This window comes from Piliocolobus tephrosceles, chromosome 15 (assembly GCF_002776525.5).
Source record: "Piliocolobus tephrosceles isolate RC106 chromosome 15, ASM277652v3, whole genome shotgun sequence".
Classification (NCBI taxonomy): Eukaryota; Metazoa; Chordata; class Mammalia; order Primates; family Cercopithecidae; genus Piliocolobus; species Piliocolobus tephrosceles.
In genome coordinates, this window is record NC_045448.1 from 95,324,660 (window position 1) to 95,340,988 (window position 16,329).

At 42.4% G+C, this 16,329-nt stretch overlaps 1 protein-coding gene across 2 annotated transcripts in view; it reads left to right on the top strand.

Annotated features, from left to right (window-relative positions):
• Window positions 1–16,329, top strand: part of SEPTIN10 (septin 10) — a 71,304-nt gene that overhangs the window by 10,835 nt on the left and 44,140 nt on the right. Inside the window, exon 2 of one of the 2 annotated variants that reach the window (XM_023190388.2) lies at window positions 11,162–11,230. The exons of the other annotated variant lie outside the window; for it this stretch is intronic. Coding sequence (XP_023046156.1) covers window positions 11,162–11,230 — 69 coding nt within the window. The remainder of the gene's footprint in view (window positions 1–11,161; window positions 11,231–16,329) is intronic. 2 annotated transcript variants of the gene reach the window in all.

A 16,329-nucleotide genomic window follows, 5' to 3' on the forward strand; every position in this document is an offset into this window, starting at 1 on the left:
TCCCTCCCCTCCCCTTGTCTTTTATTTTATTTAATAGAGTCTTGCTCTGTCGCCCAAGCTTGGAGAGGCGCAGTCTTGGCTCACTGCAAGCTCCACCTGCCGGGTTCATGCCATTCTGCTGCCTCAGCCTCTCAAGTAGTTGCGACTACAGGCGCCCGCCACCATGTCTGGCTAATTATTTATATTTTTAGTAGATTCGGGGTTTCACCATGTTAGCCAGGATGGTCTCAATCTCCTTGACCTTGTGATCCAACTGACTCAACCTCCCAAAGTGCTGGGATTACAGGCGTGAGCCACTGCGCCTGGCCTCTTTCTTTCTTTCTTTTTTTTTTTTTTTTAGATGGAGTCCTGCTCTGTCACCCAGGGTGGAGTGCAGTGGCACAATCTCAACCACTGCAACCTCTGCCTCCTAGGTTCAAGCAATTCTTCTGTGTCAGCCTCCCAAGTTGCTGGGATTAGAGGCACCCGCCACCACACCTGTCTAATTATTTTAAAAATTTTTAGCAGAGATGGAGTTTCACCATATTGGCCAGGCTGGTCTCGAACTCCTGACCTCAGGACCCACTGCGCCCAGCCAGTCTTGTCTTTATTTGCTAGGAAATTTCCTGTTTCTTCAAGTCTCTGTTCAAGCCTTTTCTTGCCAGTGCCTTCTCTGACTATGCAGATTTCATTATACCCTGAGTGTATTTTCCATATTTTTAGTTGTATGTATGTCTCCCAATTGTACTAAGATTTAAATTACAAGAATATTGATTTATACAGCTTTAATCCACAATGCCTGGGGTCTGTTACTCTGTCCTTAAAATGTAAGGCTTTAAATTGTGAGGCACTGCACGGTGTCTCACGCTTGTAATCCCAGCACTTTGGGAGGCCGGGGCGGGCAGATCACGAGGTCAGGAGATTGAGACCATCTGGGCTAACACAGTGAAACCCCGTCTCTACTAAAAATACAAACAAAAAAATTAGCCAGGCATGGCGGTGTGTGCCTGTAGTCCCAGCTGCTGGGGAGACTGAGGCCGGAGAATGGTGTGAACCCAGGAGGTGGGGCTTGCAGTGAGCCGAGATTGCGCCACTATACTCCAGCCTAGGTGACAGAGTAAGACTCTCTCTCAAAATAATAATAATAATGATAATATTGTATACATTTGTGGAATAAGTGAAAAGCATTGATAGACTTCTCACTGATTCCTAAGTATTCTTTTTTTCCTCAAATGTTCCTGTCAACTCTAAGTCCTTTTAATGCTTTTTCATTTTGTTTTTTGTTTTTGTTTTTGAGACAGTGCTGTGCTCTGTTGCCCAGGCCGGAGTATAGTGGCACAGTCACAGCTTACTGCAGCCTTGACCTCCCAGGTGCAGATGATCCTCTTGCCTCAGCCTCCCAAGTATCTGTTTCTACAGGTACGCACCACTGTGCCTGGCTAAATTTTTTTTTTTTTGAGACAGGATCTGCCTGTGTTGTTCAGGCTTTAAGTCCTTTTAATGTGTATCTATTTCTCTTCCTTCCTCTTTTCTTCAGCTCCTCTCTCATTTGCTTTTCCTGGGCTAAATTAATGCCTTCTCAAATTTCATTGGCTTTTCTGTCACCTAGCCTGCATGGAACATGCTCTCTTGAAGGAATTCAAGCTATCTAGTAATCCTTTTTCTTTTTTTTTTTTAAATTTGAGACGGAGTTTCGCTTTTGTTGCCCAGGCTGGAGTGCAATGGTGTGATCTCGGCTCACTGCAACCTCTGCCTCTCAGGTTCAAGCGATTCTCCTGCCTCAGCCTCCTGAGTAGCTGGGGTTATAAACATGCGCCACCATACTCAGCTAAGTTTGTACTTTTAGTGGAGACGGGGTTTCACCATTTTAGTCAGGCTGGTCTTGAACTCCTGACTTCAGGTGATCCACCCGCCTTGGCCTCCCAAAGTGCTGGCATTACAGGCGTGAGCCACCACGCCCGGCCTACTTTTTATTTAAATAAGCCTTGAGATTTAGTTCCACAGGGTCTTTTCACATCAATAAGATGCAATTTTATTGTCTTCATCTTAATTTTGTTGTCCTGAATCTCCCTTTCTGTTCATGCAGTTTCTGTAAGTTGTTTTCATTCTTCACGTCACATACTTTCTCTCATTGCTTGTTCCAAGTTATAGTCATGAAATCTGAGTTGAAAGGGATCTTAGAAAATTGTTACTTTTGTTACCCACTTAGTACAGAAATCAGCTCTGTAGTATTGATAGGGGTTACTGTGCCGCTGTTGGAACCCTTCCAGGGCCTGAGCTCAGTGCTTCCTCGGCAGCTCATTTCTGTTAGACAACTTGAGTCCTTTAGTCATTTCCCTTCCTTGTGTCAAAATCTGCCTCACTAGTCTATTCATGGGTCCTGGTTTTTCCCTTGGGAAGCTCATTTCCATATGACAGACTTTGCTGTCCCTTAATCCTCTTATGCTGCAATAGGCTAACAATATTGGGAAAAAGTCATGTTTCCTTGACTCATATAGTACTAGAAAGTAACTCGTAGAGTATTATAAAACTTAATCTGTAAGACATCATAAAATAAAATTTAGTTACTTTTTTTTTTTAACTTCAGGGTGTAGAAAGATATTTTAAGCTTTATATTTAAGGAAGAAGCCATAAAGAAAAGATTTATACATTAGACTTTATGAAAACTGAAAAGATCAGTAATAAATCAGGAAAAGATATTTATGATACACATGACAAGCAAAGAGTTACACTACTCAATAGCTCTTACTAGTAAGAGAAACAAAGGAGTACCCTGATAGGCAAGTGGGAAAACATGAATTGGTGATTTATGGAAATATAGTAGAAATGGCCAGTAAGCCAAAAAATGTTTAAAATACCAGAAGTCAAATTAAGATGTCAGTTATGCCTGTCAAATTTACAAAAATTTAAAAATTGTTAATACCCTGTACTGAGTAATATATAATGAAATGGACCCTTTTATACATTTGTGATTATTGTGAAATACGTATTTGGTCTTTGACCCCCTGACATAGAACTCCTGAAATCCTTAAAACTTCCAAAGTGATGTCTTTTGTATGCTAATGAGATGACTGGTGGCTGGCAGCCCCTAGGTAGCTTCAGGATGGGGCTGGTCACCAGAAAGAACAAGGCAAGATTAGAATATTGGGACTTTCAGCTTCATCCCGCAGTTTCTAGGAGAGGGAGAGAGGCTGAGAGTTAATTGGTCACCAATGGCCAGTGGTTAATCAACCATGCCTGTATAATGGAGGCTCCTTAAGAACAAAGGACTGGGTTCAGAGAGCTTGCAGATAGCTAAACAGGTGGAGGCTTAACACATCCACGTGTTGGGAGGGTAGCACACCCCCCTCCATGGGGACAGAAGCCCCTGGGCTTGGGACTCTTTCAGATCTTGAGCTTTGTATCTCTTTATCTGGCTGTTTATTTGTATCCTTTAAAATATTCTTTGTAATAAACTGGTAAATGGAGCAAATGAGCAAATTAATTGAACCTGAGATGGGGGTTGTGGGAATCCTGATTTCTAGCCATTTGTTACTTGCATTGAGCAGAAGTCGAGTAGGGATGGGGCAGAGTCTTGGGGACGAGCCCTCAGTCTGTGGGATCTGACTCTATTGCCAAGTGGATAGTGTCAGAATTAAATTAGAGGGCACCCAGCTAGTGTCCACTGCAAAACTGATTCTTGCTTGGTGGGTGGGAGAAACTTCCCACATTTGGTCACAAAATTATCCTGTGTTGTGTGAGAGCAGACGAAAAACAGTTTGTGGTTTGTTTTTTTTCAACTCATTGCTAATATTAGAAATAGAAGCAGGTCCAGTCTTTTTGAGGGGCAGTTTGGCAGTTTGCTTGGAACAGGAATGATATTGTAGGAATTTGTCATGAAGATATTTTCAGATGCACAGAATAATTGATGGTTATACTGGTGAGTTGGGTGGAATTCTGGAAGCAGACATGGAGGAGGAGCTAGCAGTGTAGGAGATTTCTTGGAGATGAGGGACGGGGGAATATTGCCTGTGAAAGTTGAAGAGGGAAGAAAGCAGGACACGTGGGTGTTGGGGAAGAAGCCTTCAGACCCTGATCCAGATCTTGATAGCCATGCAAGGAAGAAGGGAGGAAGCCCAGTTGGGCAGTGAGAGCTGCAAAACAGTGTGGATCTGACAAAGTCTGGGCCAGGCAGCCCTGACATCCTTACTGTGCCCAGTCTTCAGCCACCAGCTGCCTAGGGAGAAAGTGGTCTTGGGTCTATACTGCAGCAGATTCCGAAGGCTCTGCAGGTGGAGACGGTCAGCGAGCTGCAATCTTTGTAGGCACAGGACTAGGTATTGCTTGAAGGGAGAATCGGAATGGCACACCTCTTTGGCTGCCATGAGAGGAAGTTTGTTGTAGTGTTAGTAAAATAGCACAAATTGGAACATTCATTACAATGTTACTAAAACAGCACAAATTAGAAATGATATTTTTTCTGTAATAAATAATTTTCTAATTAGGAGGAGTAATTTTAAAATAAAATTGCATTTGTATTTTCAACTGTTACTGTTGTAGTGCAAGCTTTTGTTAAGCTTGAGACTCTTAACTTTTATATGAACTACTTCAAGAATTTCCCCATCTTGATGATCTTTTGAGATTAAAAAGTAGAATTTGCAGTTATCCTTTAACTTTTGATGTATTTGTTGGAGTTTGATGGTATAATGGAGGTGCTATTTTGATGGGATTGGACAACTCTAAGCCTTGCTGTACTGACATCCTCCCGGGGATATGCAAACAGGCCACGCACACTAGAGGCCAACTTGCTGCTATCTTATGTTGCTCACTCTTGGTAATTTCACTTGAGTTCTTTTATTTTATTTATTTATTTATTTTGAGACTGAGTCTTGCTCTGTTGCCCAGGCTGGAGTGCAGTGGCGCAATCTTGGCGCACTGCAACCTCCGCCTCCCGGGTTAAACCAGTTCTCTTGCCTCAGCCTCCCAAGTAATTGGGATTACAGGCGCACACCACCAAGCCTGGCTAATTTTTGTATTTTTAGTAGAGAGAGGGTTTCACCTTGTTGGCCAGGCTGGTCTCAAACTGCTGACCTCAAGTGATCTGCTGGTCTTGGCTTCCCAGAGTGCTGGGATTACAGGTGTGAGCCACCGAGCCCAGCCTCCACTTGAGTTCTTTTTTATTTCTGGGCTGTAATTAGCATCCCGTTCTAGCAGTATGGTCTGCATTAACTTGAATAACTTAATGTTACTACTTGTTTTAGGAAAATTTTGGATCACTGTTAATCTGTAACTTTATTTTAACTTGAATTTTCCCATAACCAGAAGATTTTATAAAATGATTTTAAATAATGAGTCTGTGGAATCTTTCAAAGTATTGTTTCAAGCCAAATACCCCACCCTCCTGAAACTCATAAAATAGGCCCAGATAATAATTTTATTTTTATTTTTATTTTTTTGAGACCGAGTCTCGCTGTGTCGCCCAGGCTGGAGTGCAGTAGTGTGATCTTGACTCACTGCAACCTCAGCCTTCCAGGTTCAAGCAGTTCTCCTGCCTCCTGGTAAATGGAGCAAATGAGCAAATTAATTGAACCCAGCCTCCTGAGTAGCTGGGATTACAGGCACGCACTGCCACGCCTGGCTAATTTTTGTATTTTTAGTAGAGACGGGGTTTCACCATGTTGGCCAGGCTGGTCTTGAACTCCTGACCTCAAGTGATCTACTCGCCTCAGCCTCCCAAAGTGCTGAGATTACAAGCATGAGCCACCACTCCCGGCCTCCAGATGATAATTATTTAGGCCACTTTTTGCTTTTTGTTCTCTCTCTCACTCTTGCTCGTATTGTCCTAAAGAATGCCAAGAAACAGCTCATAGAATCCCAAGGGACGGTTTAAAAACTTTGGTTCTATGTTTTGGACTAACTTTATGATAATAAAACATTTTGGAAAAGTGAAGTTAAAGGGAAGCGATTATAAGGCCAGGCGCGGTGGCTCACGCCTGTAATCACAGCACTTTGGGAGGCTGAGGTGGGCAGATCACCTGCGGTCGGGAGTTCGAGATTAGCCTGACCAACATGGAGAAACCCTGTCTCTAGTAAAAATACAAAAATTAGCTGGGTGTTGGTGCATGCCTGTAATCCCAGCCTCTCTACTTGGGAGGCTGAGGCAGACAAATAGCTTGAACTCGGGAGGCAGAGGTTGCAGTGAGCTGAGATCATGCCATTGCACTCCAGCCTGGGCAACAAGAACGAGATTCCATCTCAAAAAAACAAAACAAAACAAAAACAAAGTGAAGATTATAAAGCTAAGTTAGGATTCTGTTGCCTGAGCCTCATTGTTCTGCTTAAGGGGCGGCTATAAGGCATTTTCAGAAATGTTTCCCAGCAGCGTAAGGAAAATTTTATCTAGGGGCCTGTTGTGAAAGAACCATCATAAGTTTATCTGTAATTGGCGGATAGGAAAAGGCCATGTCTCCCAAGGGCCCCAGGATGAATTGTGTGTCTCTCACATTGCCTGTATCCCACAAACTGAGATTTTAAAGAAGGTGGAGCACCTGACCTTCCTCCAGCTGTCCCACGTCTGTCACTTCTTTCTAGGACTCATAGATAATACAACTTTTTAAAAAGTATATGGTAGACTTTGCTAGGAGTTAAGTTACTGTATGGGATTTTTCCTTTTGGGAAGTAGGTGTGTAGATTTATATATGGTTTTGTGTGTGTGTGTGTGATATATGTATCTTTGAAATAGAAGCTACAGGAAAAGCAAATTGACTATGTAGTCAAAGGTGGGTTGAGATGGTTAGTCTCCTTGCCCCCTTGTACGCTGAAATGAGATTGTGGTTGCCTGTTGTGCATTCATGTTTCTCTGAGACACAGTCACAAGGTCAAGGGCCATATCTTACTACTGTTGAGACTGCAGAGCCTAGCTGAGTGGTTTACACATACTAAGTAGTGGTCAACGGTAGAGCAGGCCAGAATTCCTCTTGCAGATTTTTAATTTTTTTCTAATTTAGTGTTTCTTAGCCCTACACAGAGCTCTGTTTGCCATTAGAGGGATTCAGCCAACACTTGTCCTATTGTTATTTTTCCTGCTAATTTATTAAAAACCTTTTCCAGCCGGGCACGGTGGCTCATGCCTATAATCCTAGCACTTTGGGAGGCTGAGGCAGGCAAGTTGCTTGAGCTCAGGAGTTCGAGAACAGCCTGGGCAACAGAGTGAGCCCTCGTCTCTACAAAAAAATTAACCAGGCATACTGGGATGTGCCGGTGGTCCCATCTACTCAGGAGGCTGAGGCAGGAGGATAGCTTGAGCCTGGGAGGTGGAGGATCTCAGCAGTGAGCCGAGATCGTGCCACTGCACTCCAGCTTGGGTGACAGAGCCAGAACTTGTTTCAAAAATAACTAAGTTAATAAATTTTAAAAAATTAAAACCTTTTCCAGTATTAATCTTGTTTTGGAAATTTAACTGACCAAGTAGTACTAGTGGAAAATATTTGAAATAATTATTCATATTACTTTAATGTGACTCATTTAAACTTCCTGATCAAAACATTCATCCACTGAGATTTTATGTAGGCTTTTTGGCAGATGTTCAGAAACACAGTAAATGAATAAACAAAAGCAGATATTTGATATGAACTTACATAAATGACAGAAATTTAACCTGTATTTTATTTAAATTTAATGGTAAATGAGTGTAAAGCCTCTAATTTTTTTCTTTTTTCTTTTTTCTCTTTTTTTTTTTTTGAGACGGAGTCTCGCTGTCTGTCAGGCTGGTGTGCAATGGCGTGATCTCAGCTCACTGCAAGTTCCGCCTCCTGGGTTCATGCCATTCTCCTGCCTCAGCCTCCCAAGTAGCTGGGACTACAGGTGCCTGCCAGCACACCTGGCTAATTGTTTGTATTTTTAGTAGAGATAGGGTTTCACACGTTAGCCAGAATGGTCTCGATCTCCTGACCTCATGATCCACCTGCCTCGGCCTCCCAAAGTGGTGGGATTACAGGCGTGAGCCACCATGCCTGGCCTAAAGCCTCTACCTTTTTTCTAAGCAAATTTTACTTATCAACACTAAGCAACATTTTACCAAAACTCATCATATGCTGATCATATAGCATCACCATATTAAAAACTAAAAACCACTTTTTTACCAGTAATTTTTAAAGTTTGATTTTCAGCCGGGTGTGGTGGTGCGTGCCTGTAGTCCCAGCTATTTGGGAGACTGATGTGGGAGGATTGCCTTAGCCCAGGATGTTGAGGCTGCAGCGAGCTGTGATCGCACCACTGCACTCCTGCTTAAGCAACAGAGGGAGATCTTGTCTCTAAAATAAAATAAAAATTAAACTTTTCCTTAAAATTCTATACTTGACAAGTCAAAATAATACAGCCTCAGTGAATTATATGTGTAGTGCATCACTTATAGTAGAGACAGATGCTGAGAGGCAAGCAGGTAGTATGTTAGGTCTGGAATTAATGACAAGCATGGAATGTTCTACCCTACTCCTCATTGTGTTTAGTGCAGGGCTCTGAACAGGGCCCCTAGCCAAATATTATCTGTGGCACTTCTTAGCCTTTAGCAGAAAGTCAGACTCTAAATGGACAGTTCCGGTTTACTCAGTCTGCCACTCAGGTATTGTCCCTAATCTGTTCCTTTTGTTCCCTCCAATTCTTACACTTACTGTGCTTTCTTCAAGTACGAAATTCTGCCTTGTGGTATTTAGGGATTTTTTTTTTCTACCTTAAATGTCTCATCTAGATCTTTACCTCTTTCCTGACTTGCTTCAAAGTCATTTTCTTCTTTGACTCTTGCCTTCAGTGATGTCTAATTTCTCCACATTTCTGTAACCACCACTGTTTGTTTCCGGGGCTCCTCACTTTGCTTGTATTCTACAGACTAGAGGGATGTGATACTGCTTAGGTACCACATGGTGACTGGGATTGGGGGGCCTTTCGGAATGGCAGGGTGTAAGTGAAGTATATGTGTAGTTAAAAGTTAAAGCCTGAGGCCAGGTATTAAAATCAGGCTAGTCTCTGATGTGCTTTGTATCATTACATACTTTTCACTTTTCAGACTGTGAAAACACAACCAGGACCATTGTGTCCCTCAGTGAGCTTTTGCATACTTTTATATAGGAGCATCTTCCAACTGACAAGCGTCATTTTGTGTTGGAAAAACTTAGTATTTGAAAACACTGTTGGCTGGGCGCGGGGGCTCAGGCCTATAATCCCAACACTTTAGGAGGCCAAGGCGGTAGGATCAGTTGAAGTCAGGAGTTTGAGACCACCCTGGTCAATGTGGTGAAAACCCCATCTCTACTAAAAATACAAACATAAGCGAGGCCTGGTGGCACTTGCCGGTAATTCCAGCTGCTTGGGAGTCTGAGGCAGGAGGATCGCTTGAACCCGGGAGGCAGAGGTTGCAGTGGCTGAGATTGCACCACTGCATTCCAGCCTGGGTGACAGAGTGAGACTGTCTCAAAACAAAAGAAAACAAAACAAAAAAAACACTGTTACTCGGAGTGTTCAGTTACAAGGTCAGCCTATTTTATCAAAATGTACCAGCAGAAGATTGTTGTCAGTCACAATGTGCACTATTTTGTCTGTGTAGGATTCATTCACTGTGTGTGCGCACGCAGAGGATCAGGGTGAGATGGTGGGAGCACCCAAGTTCTGTCTTTCATGCAGTGCCATTTGTTGCAGCGTGGTTCATTGTAAGTACAGAGGAGAGGACAGTCTCAATGAAGAGCGTCCGTATATATACCACACTGTAGTATACAGAGGAGAACACTATGCTGTAGAAAGAATGAGGTAGATCTAAATAGTACTGCGAAACAGTCTCAGGAAAGATTCAGCAAAAAAACCCCACAGCACAGAGCAGTAGACAGCTACCATTTATATAAACAAAGGAGGCCTGCTTAGACATGCACAGTCTCTCTCTGGAAGAATGCATAAGGGTCTGGTGCCTCTCGGGAAGAGCGCTGAGCTGCTAGAGAATTTCAAGAGTGGGAAGGGAGTAATGTGCACTGTATTCTCATTGATACCATTTGCAATTTTTTTTTTACCACATTCACATTAATATTACTTTTTAAATAATGTGACGTTTCCTCAGTATCTTGTGCTATATTCAGAAGTAGGATAGCAGTACCTTGGAATTAGTACAGTTTTTCTTGTACCTCTCTTCCCTCATTCTCTATTGTTGGGAACAGTGAATATCCATTTGGTTTACAACTTGGGGCAGTAGAAGGAACACCAGTTTGGCAGTCAAATCAGACCTGTGTCTACACCCTACTGGCTTGTATGATTTTGGGTAAATTACTCAACCTTTCAGAATCCGAATTTTTTCATCTAGGCTGTGGGAATGATAATATGTATAGCTCAGATGTAAGGATTAAATAAGAAAATGAACTTAACGAGCTAGCATAGTGATATGGACGTGTAATATGAGTTCTATAAATGATTATTTTAGTGACAAAGGTAGTTGTTAAAATTATAAAATCCCTGCTTTCCCCACCACACTGCAATTGTAGCATTCTTGACATTTATATTTCCTCTGACACGCTACAGTGGAACATACCTAATTTTGAGGGACTTCATGGCTCTTAGAGTATCTTTAAAAATGAAAAGGCAGGGTGTGGTGGCTCACGCCTGTAATCCGAGCAGGGAGTGCTCGGGAGGCCGAGGCGGGCAGATCATGAAGTCAGAAGTTCGGGACCAGCCTGACCAACATGGTGAAACCCCGTCTCTACTAAAAATACAAAAATTAGCCAGGCATGGTGGCGCATGCATGTGATCCAGCTACTCAGGAGGCTGAGGCAGGAGAATCATTTAAACCCAGGAGACAGAGGTTGCAGTGATCCGAGATCACGCCACTGCACTCCAGCCTGGGTGACAGATCAAGACACTGTCTCAAAAAAAAAAAAAAAAAAAGTTCTTTGTCTCCCTACTTGTAAATGGAAGTTTACTAATTTCTTACAATTTTTTTGTGTGTAAGTATATTATCTGTGTGTTGAATATTATATGTAATTTACTTATGTAGATACCTATCCAGCAAGAAAGCCACAATTTCAAACGTGATTCAATAATGTAGACTACACTTCAAAACTTGGTGATAACAGTTTTATAACACCTTATTCATGTAAATATATTATTTAGATATTGGGTTTTGGGGAGTAATGTTTCTGTTTCCTTTTAAGCCTTTGTATTCCTTTTTTAGCTCTTTCAGTCTCACATGGCAACGAAAACAACTTGTATGTCTTCACAAGGATCTGATGATGAACAAAGAGTGAGTATATCTTTTAAATAGATACCATATTGTACTGTAAATGCTTCTATGATTTTAAAATAACTACTTGGTGTGCTCATAGACTCTTGTGATAGAGACTTCTGTTTGTACTCACCTCCAATATGAATTAATTTTTCTGTTGATTCAAGTGAAAAGTCAATGATGGGTTGAATAATTGAGTATACACAATATTCTGACATTGAGGACATTTTTTTTGGTTTTTTTTTTAGACGGAGTCTTACTCTGTTGCCCAGGCTGGAGTAGGGTGGTGTGATCTCAGCTCACTGCAGCCTCTGCCTCCTGGGTTCGAGCAATTCTCCTGCCTCAGCCTCCCGAGTAGCTGGGATCACAGGTGACTGCCACCACGTCCAGCTAATTTTTTTTTGTATTTTAGTAGAGATGGGGTTTCACCACGTTGGTAGACTAGTTTTGAACTCCTAACCTTAAGTGATCTGCCCACCTCAGCCTCCCAAAGTGCTAGGATTATAGGCATGAGCCACCGCGCCCAGCCCTGTTTCATTTTTCATTCGTTGTTTGTTTTTCTATTATTTTTATTTTTATTTTTGAGATGGAGTCTCGCTCTGTCCACCAGGCTGGAGTGCAGTGGCGCTATCTCGGCTCACTGCAAGCTCCGCCTCCCGGGTTCCCGCCATTCTCTTGCCTCAGCCTCCCGAGTAGCTGGGACTACAGGCGCCCGGCTTTTTTTTTGCATTTTTAGTAGAGACGGGGTTTCACCGTGGTCTCGATCTCCTGACCTTGTGATCCGCCCGCCTCAGCCTCCCAAAGTGCCGGGATTACAGGAGTGAGCCACCGCACCCGGGCGTTGTTTGTTTTTCTTTTTTGAGACAGAGCCTTGCTCTCTTGCCCAGGCTGGAATGCGATGGTGCAATCTCAGGTTACTGCAACCTCTGCCTCCTCGGTTCAAGAAATCTCATGCCTCAGCCTTTCAAGTAGCTGGGATTACAGGTGTGTGCCATCACACCTGGCTGATTTTTGTATTTTTAGTACAGATGGGGTTTTGCCAGTTTGCCCAGTCTGGTCTCGAACTCCTGGCCTCAAGTGATTTGCCTACCTCAGCCTCCCAAAGTGCTGGGATTACAGGTGTGAGCCACCATGCCCGGCTGTTATTTCTTTTTTGAGCACACTGCAGAGTGTGGTGGGTGCATAGAACTCCTGTGAATGGCAGAGTTTAGGGAGCCCTTGGGTGGTCCTGCCAGATGCCTCCCTGATGCAAGATTAGACCTGATGCTTCTAAGGATCTGCAGGGAGGGGTTTGGTAATTCATATTGAAATTTGTATTTAAAAATAGGAAGTAAATTTAATTTGGTGAAAGAGGAGCGTTTTAAACTTTAGCTAGAAAGAAAATTGCAAATACAAACATGGGTAATTCAGTAAGTTGTTTTTTATTTGTTTGTTTTTGAGACAGAGTCTCGCTCACTCTGTTGCCCAGTCTGGAGTGCAGTAGTGCAATCTCGGCTCACTCAACCTCCACCTCCCAGGTTCAAGCAATTCTCATGCCTCAGCCCCCGAAATAGCTATAATTATAGGCATGTGCCACCACACTCGGCCAATTTTTGTATTGTTATTAGAGACGGGGTTTTGCTCATGTTGGCTAGGCTGGTCTCGAACTCCTGGCCTCAAGTGATCCATTTGCCTCTGCCTCCCAAAGCGCTTGGATTACAGGCGTGAGCCACCATGCCTGGCCAGTAATTCAATAAGATTAAATAATTTTCTTTAGTTCTGTGCTCCAATAACTGTAGTCTCTTCTTATTTTTCCCTCTTTCTCCATTTATCAATGGTACTAACAGTGTGTTCTATCTTCCTCACAGACTTTTTGAATGATATTTAATCCTCCAGAGATTACTGTCAGAGTCACTAGTAATCTTTAGTGACTAGTCCATCCAGTGACTGTTGGCTTAGTTTCTTTTTCCCTGGCCCCTCTTCTGTGTTACATCATGGGGACCACACCCTCATTTTTGAAATACTTCTTTTTTCCGGTGGCATTAAAATCCTGTCATTGTAGAACTAGAAGGAATCCTAGAGGCCATTTAGTTCAACTTTCATGTAATAAGCATATGCCTATCAGATAGCAACTTTAACAAGTTATGAAGTTCTTATCATCTTGAACACTTTCACGAAGAAGAAGCCTAGTGCTTCTTCAGCGCTCTTTAAAAATATATGAAGATAATATGCTTACATGACTAAAAATGATTCAAACGGCACAAAAGAGAATCTAGTATACTAGTTTTCTGTTGCTGCGTAACAAATCGTCACAAATTTAGCTGCTTAAAACAGCATCTGTTTGTTAGCTCACAGTTCTGTAGGTCAAAGGCCAGATGTGACCCATCTGCCTTCTCTGCTCTGGGTTTCATGCTCACGAGGTCAGCTGCTGGGTCCTTACCTGGAGGCTTTTCCTTCCATACTCTTTCTGGTTGTTGGCAGAATTCAGTTCCCTACTGGCTGGGGGTTGTTGTCAGCTCCTAGAGACCACTCCATTCTGAAAGCCAGCAAGAACTGGCAGGTGGCGTTCCCTTCATGCTTCAGGTCTTTGGCCAGGAAGTGTCCAGGCCCTGTAAAGGATTTACCTCATGGCCAGGCACAGTGTCTCACCCATGTAATCCTAACACTTTGGGAGGCCCAGGTGAGTGGATCACCTGAGGTCAAGAGTTCGAGACCTGCCTGACCAACATGGTGAAACCTTGTCTCTACTAAAAATACGAAAATTAGGCGGGCGTGGTGGCAAGCACCTATAATCCCAGCTGCTTGAGAGGCTGAGGCAGGAGAATTGTTTGAACCCAGGAGGTGGAGGTTGCAGTGAGCTGAGACCACATCATTGCACTCCAGCCTGGGCAACAGAGCAAAAACTCTGTCTCAAAAGAAAAACAAACAAACAAACAAAAAAAAGATTTACCTCATTAGGTCTGGCCCACCCAGGATAATCTCCCTTTCGAAGGCTGGCTGACTGGTTTGGGAACTTAATCACTCTGTAAAATCTCTCCTCAGTGACACCTAGGTTAGCGTTTGATTTAATAACTGGGAGAAAGTTTGTATGCACCAGGGGCATCAGTATTAGCGACCATCTTAGAATTCTGCCCACTACATACAATAAACAGCAATTTCTTCTCACCCCAGCCTGTTAGTCTACTGCTGACTGGTAACCACTCTCAATAGTCTGTCATCACCCTTTGAGACATTTACATCTGTCTGTGTGTGTGTGTGTGTGTGTGTGTGTGTGTGTGTGTGTGTATGTATACACGTATGAATATATGATTATGTGAAAAATGCACACAATGCATATTTTTAAAAACTCAAACCTCAGTAAATAAATCACTGTCGGGATACCTAGCTCGTCATCCATGTTGTGACATATATCAGTAGTTTAGTATACTACAATTTATCTATTCACCACTTGTTTGATATTTGGGATGTTTCCAGTTTTTGACCATTGGGAATAAAACTGCTGTGAACATTGATGCATAAGTTCTTGTGTGGACATACATTTTCATTATTTTGGATACCTCCAAGCGGGTTTTTTTTTGGGCTATATGATAGCATGTTTTTAACTTCATAAGAAACTGCCAAGCTAGTTTCCAAAGCAACTGTACCATTTTGCATTCAGACTACCAAATTTATCAGCATTCCAGTTCTTCGTTATCTCCATCACTTGACATGTTCAGCCTTTTTATTTTAGCTGCTTTTTTGGATATTCAGTTTTACTTTTTATTTATTTTTATTTCTATGAATTTTTTCCAGTGGCAGGATCTTGGCTCACTGCAGCCTCTGCCTTAGGTTCAAGCGGTTCTCATTCTGTAGCCTCCTGAGTAGCTGGACTACAGGCATGCACCACCATGCCCAGCTAATTTTTGTATTTTTAGTAGAGATGGGGTTTTGCCATGCTGGTCCGGTTGGTCTCAAACTCCTGACCTCAAGTAACCTGCCTGCCTTGGCCTCCCAAAATGCTGAGATTATAGGCGTGAGCCCTGCGCCTGACCTGACTGCTTGAACCTGGGAGGTGGAGGTTGCAGTGAGCCAAGATCACACCACTGCACTCCAGCCTGGGTGACAGAGCAAGACTCCATCTCAAAAACAAAAAACAAAACACAAAACAAACAAACAACAAAAACAGACAAACAAAAAAAACCACGAAAATTACCCGGGTGTGGTGGCGCCTATAATCCCAACTATCGGGAGGCTGAGGTGGGAGGATCACTTAAACTCGGGAGGCAGACATTGTACATTTTCTTGATAACTAGTTTTCTATATGTGTCATTGTCCTTTCGTTTTCTTCTTTCCTACCTTCTTTTGGATTAATAGAGAATTTTTATGACTCCATTTCATTTCTGCTTTTGGCTTATTAGCTATACCTCTTTGGCTTTTTTTTTTTTTTTTTTTTGATAGTAATTGACCTAGGCTCTAACTTACCACACCCAACCTTCAAACAATATAAAATTTTAGCCCAGCGCGGTGGCTCACGCCTGTAATCCTAGCACTTTGAGAAGCTGAAGTGAATGGATCACCTGAGGTCAGGAGTTTGAGACCAGCCTGGCCAACATGGTGAAACCCCATCTCTACTAAAAATACAAAGATTACCTAGGCATGGTGGTGGGCGCTTGTTATTCCAGCTACTCGGGAGGCTGAGGCAGGAGAATCCCTTGAACCTGGTGGTCGGAGGTTGCAGTGAGCCAAGATGACACCACTTTACTCCAGTCTGGGCAAAAAAGCAAAACTCCATCTCCAAAAAAAATTTATATATGTAACACTTTATGTGTACTGTAGAAATCTTATAACAATATTCCTTCAGTCCTCCTCCTGTATTTTGTGTTTCTTATACATTTTACTTGTGCATATAACCTGTAACACATTGTTTTTGTTATTGCTTTAAACATTTCTATTTTCAAGAAGTTAAAAAAAAGCCTCTCTTACATTTACCCACATATTTACCTTTCTGATGATCTTCATTCCTTTTTGTAGATCTGTTGTCATTTTCCTTTCTCTTAAAGAGCTTTTATCATTTCTTATACCGTGGGCCAACGAGCAGTGGATTTTCTCAGATTTTATTTATCTGAAGTTGTCTTCATTTTGCCTTCATTTTTGAAGGA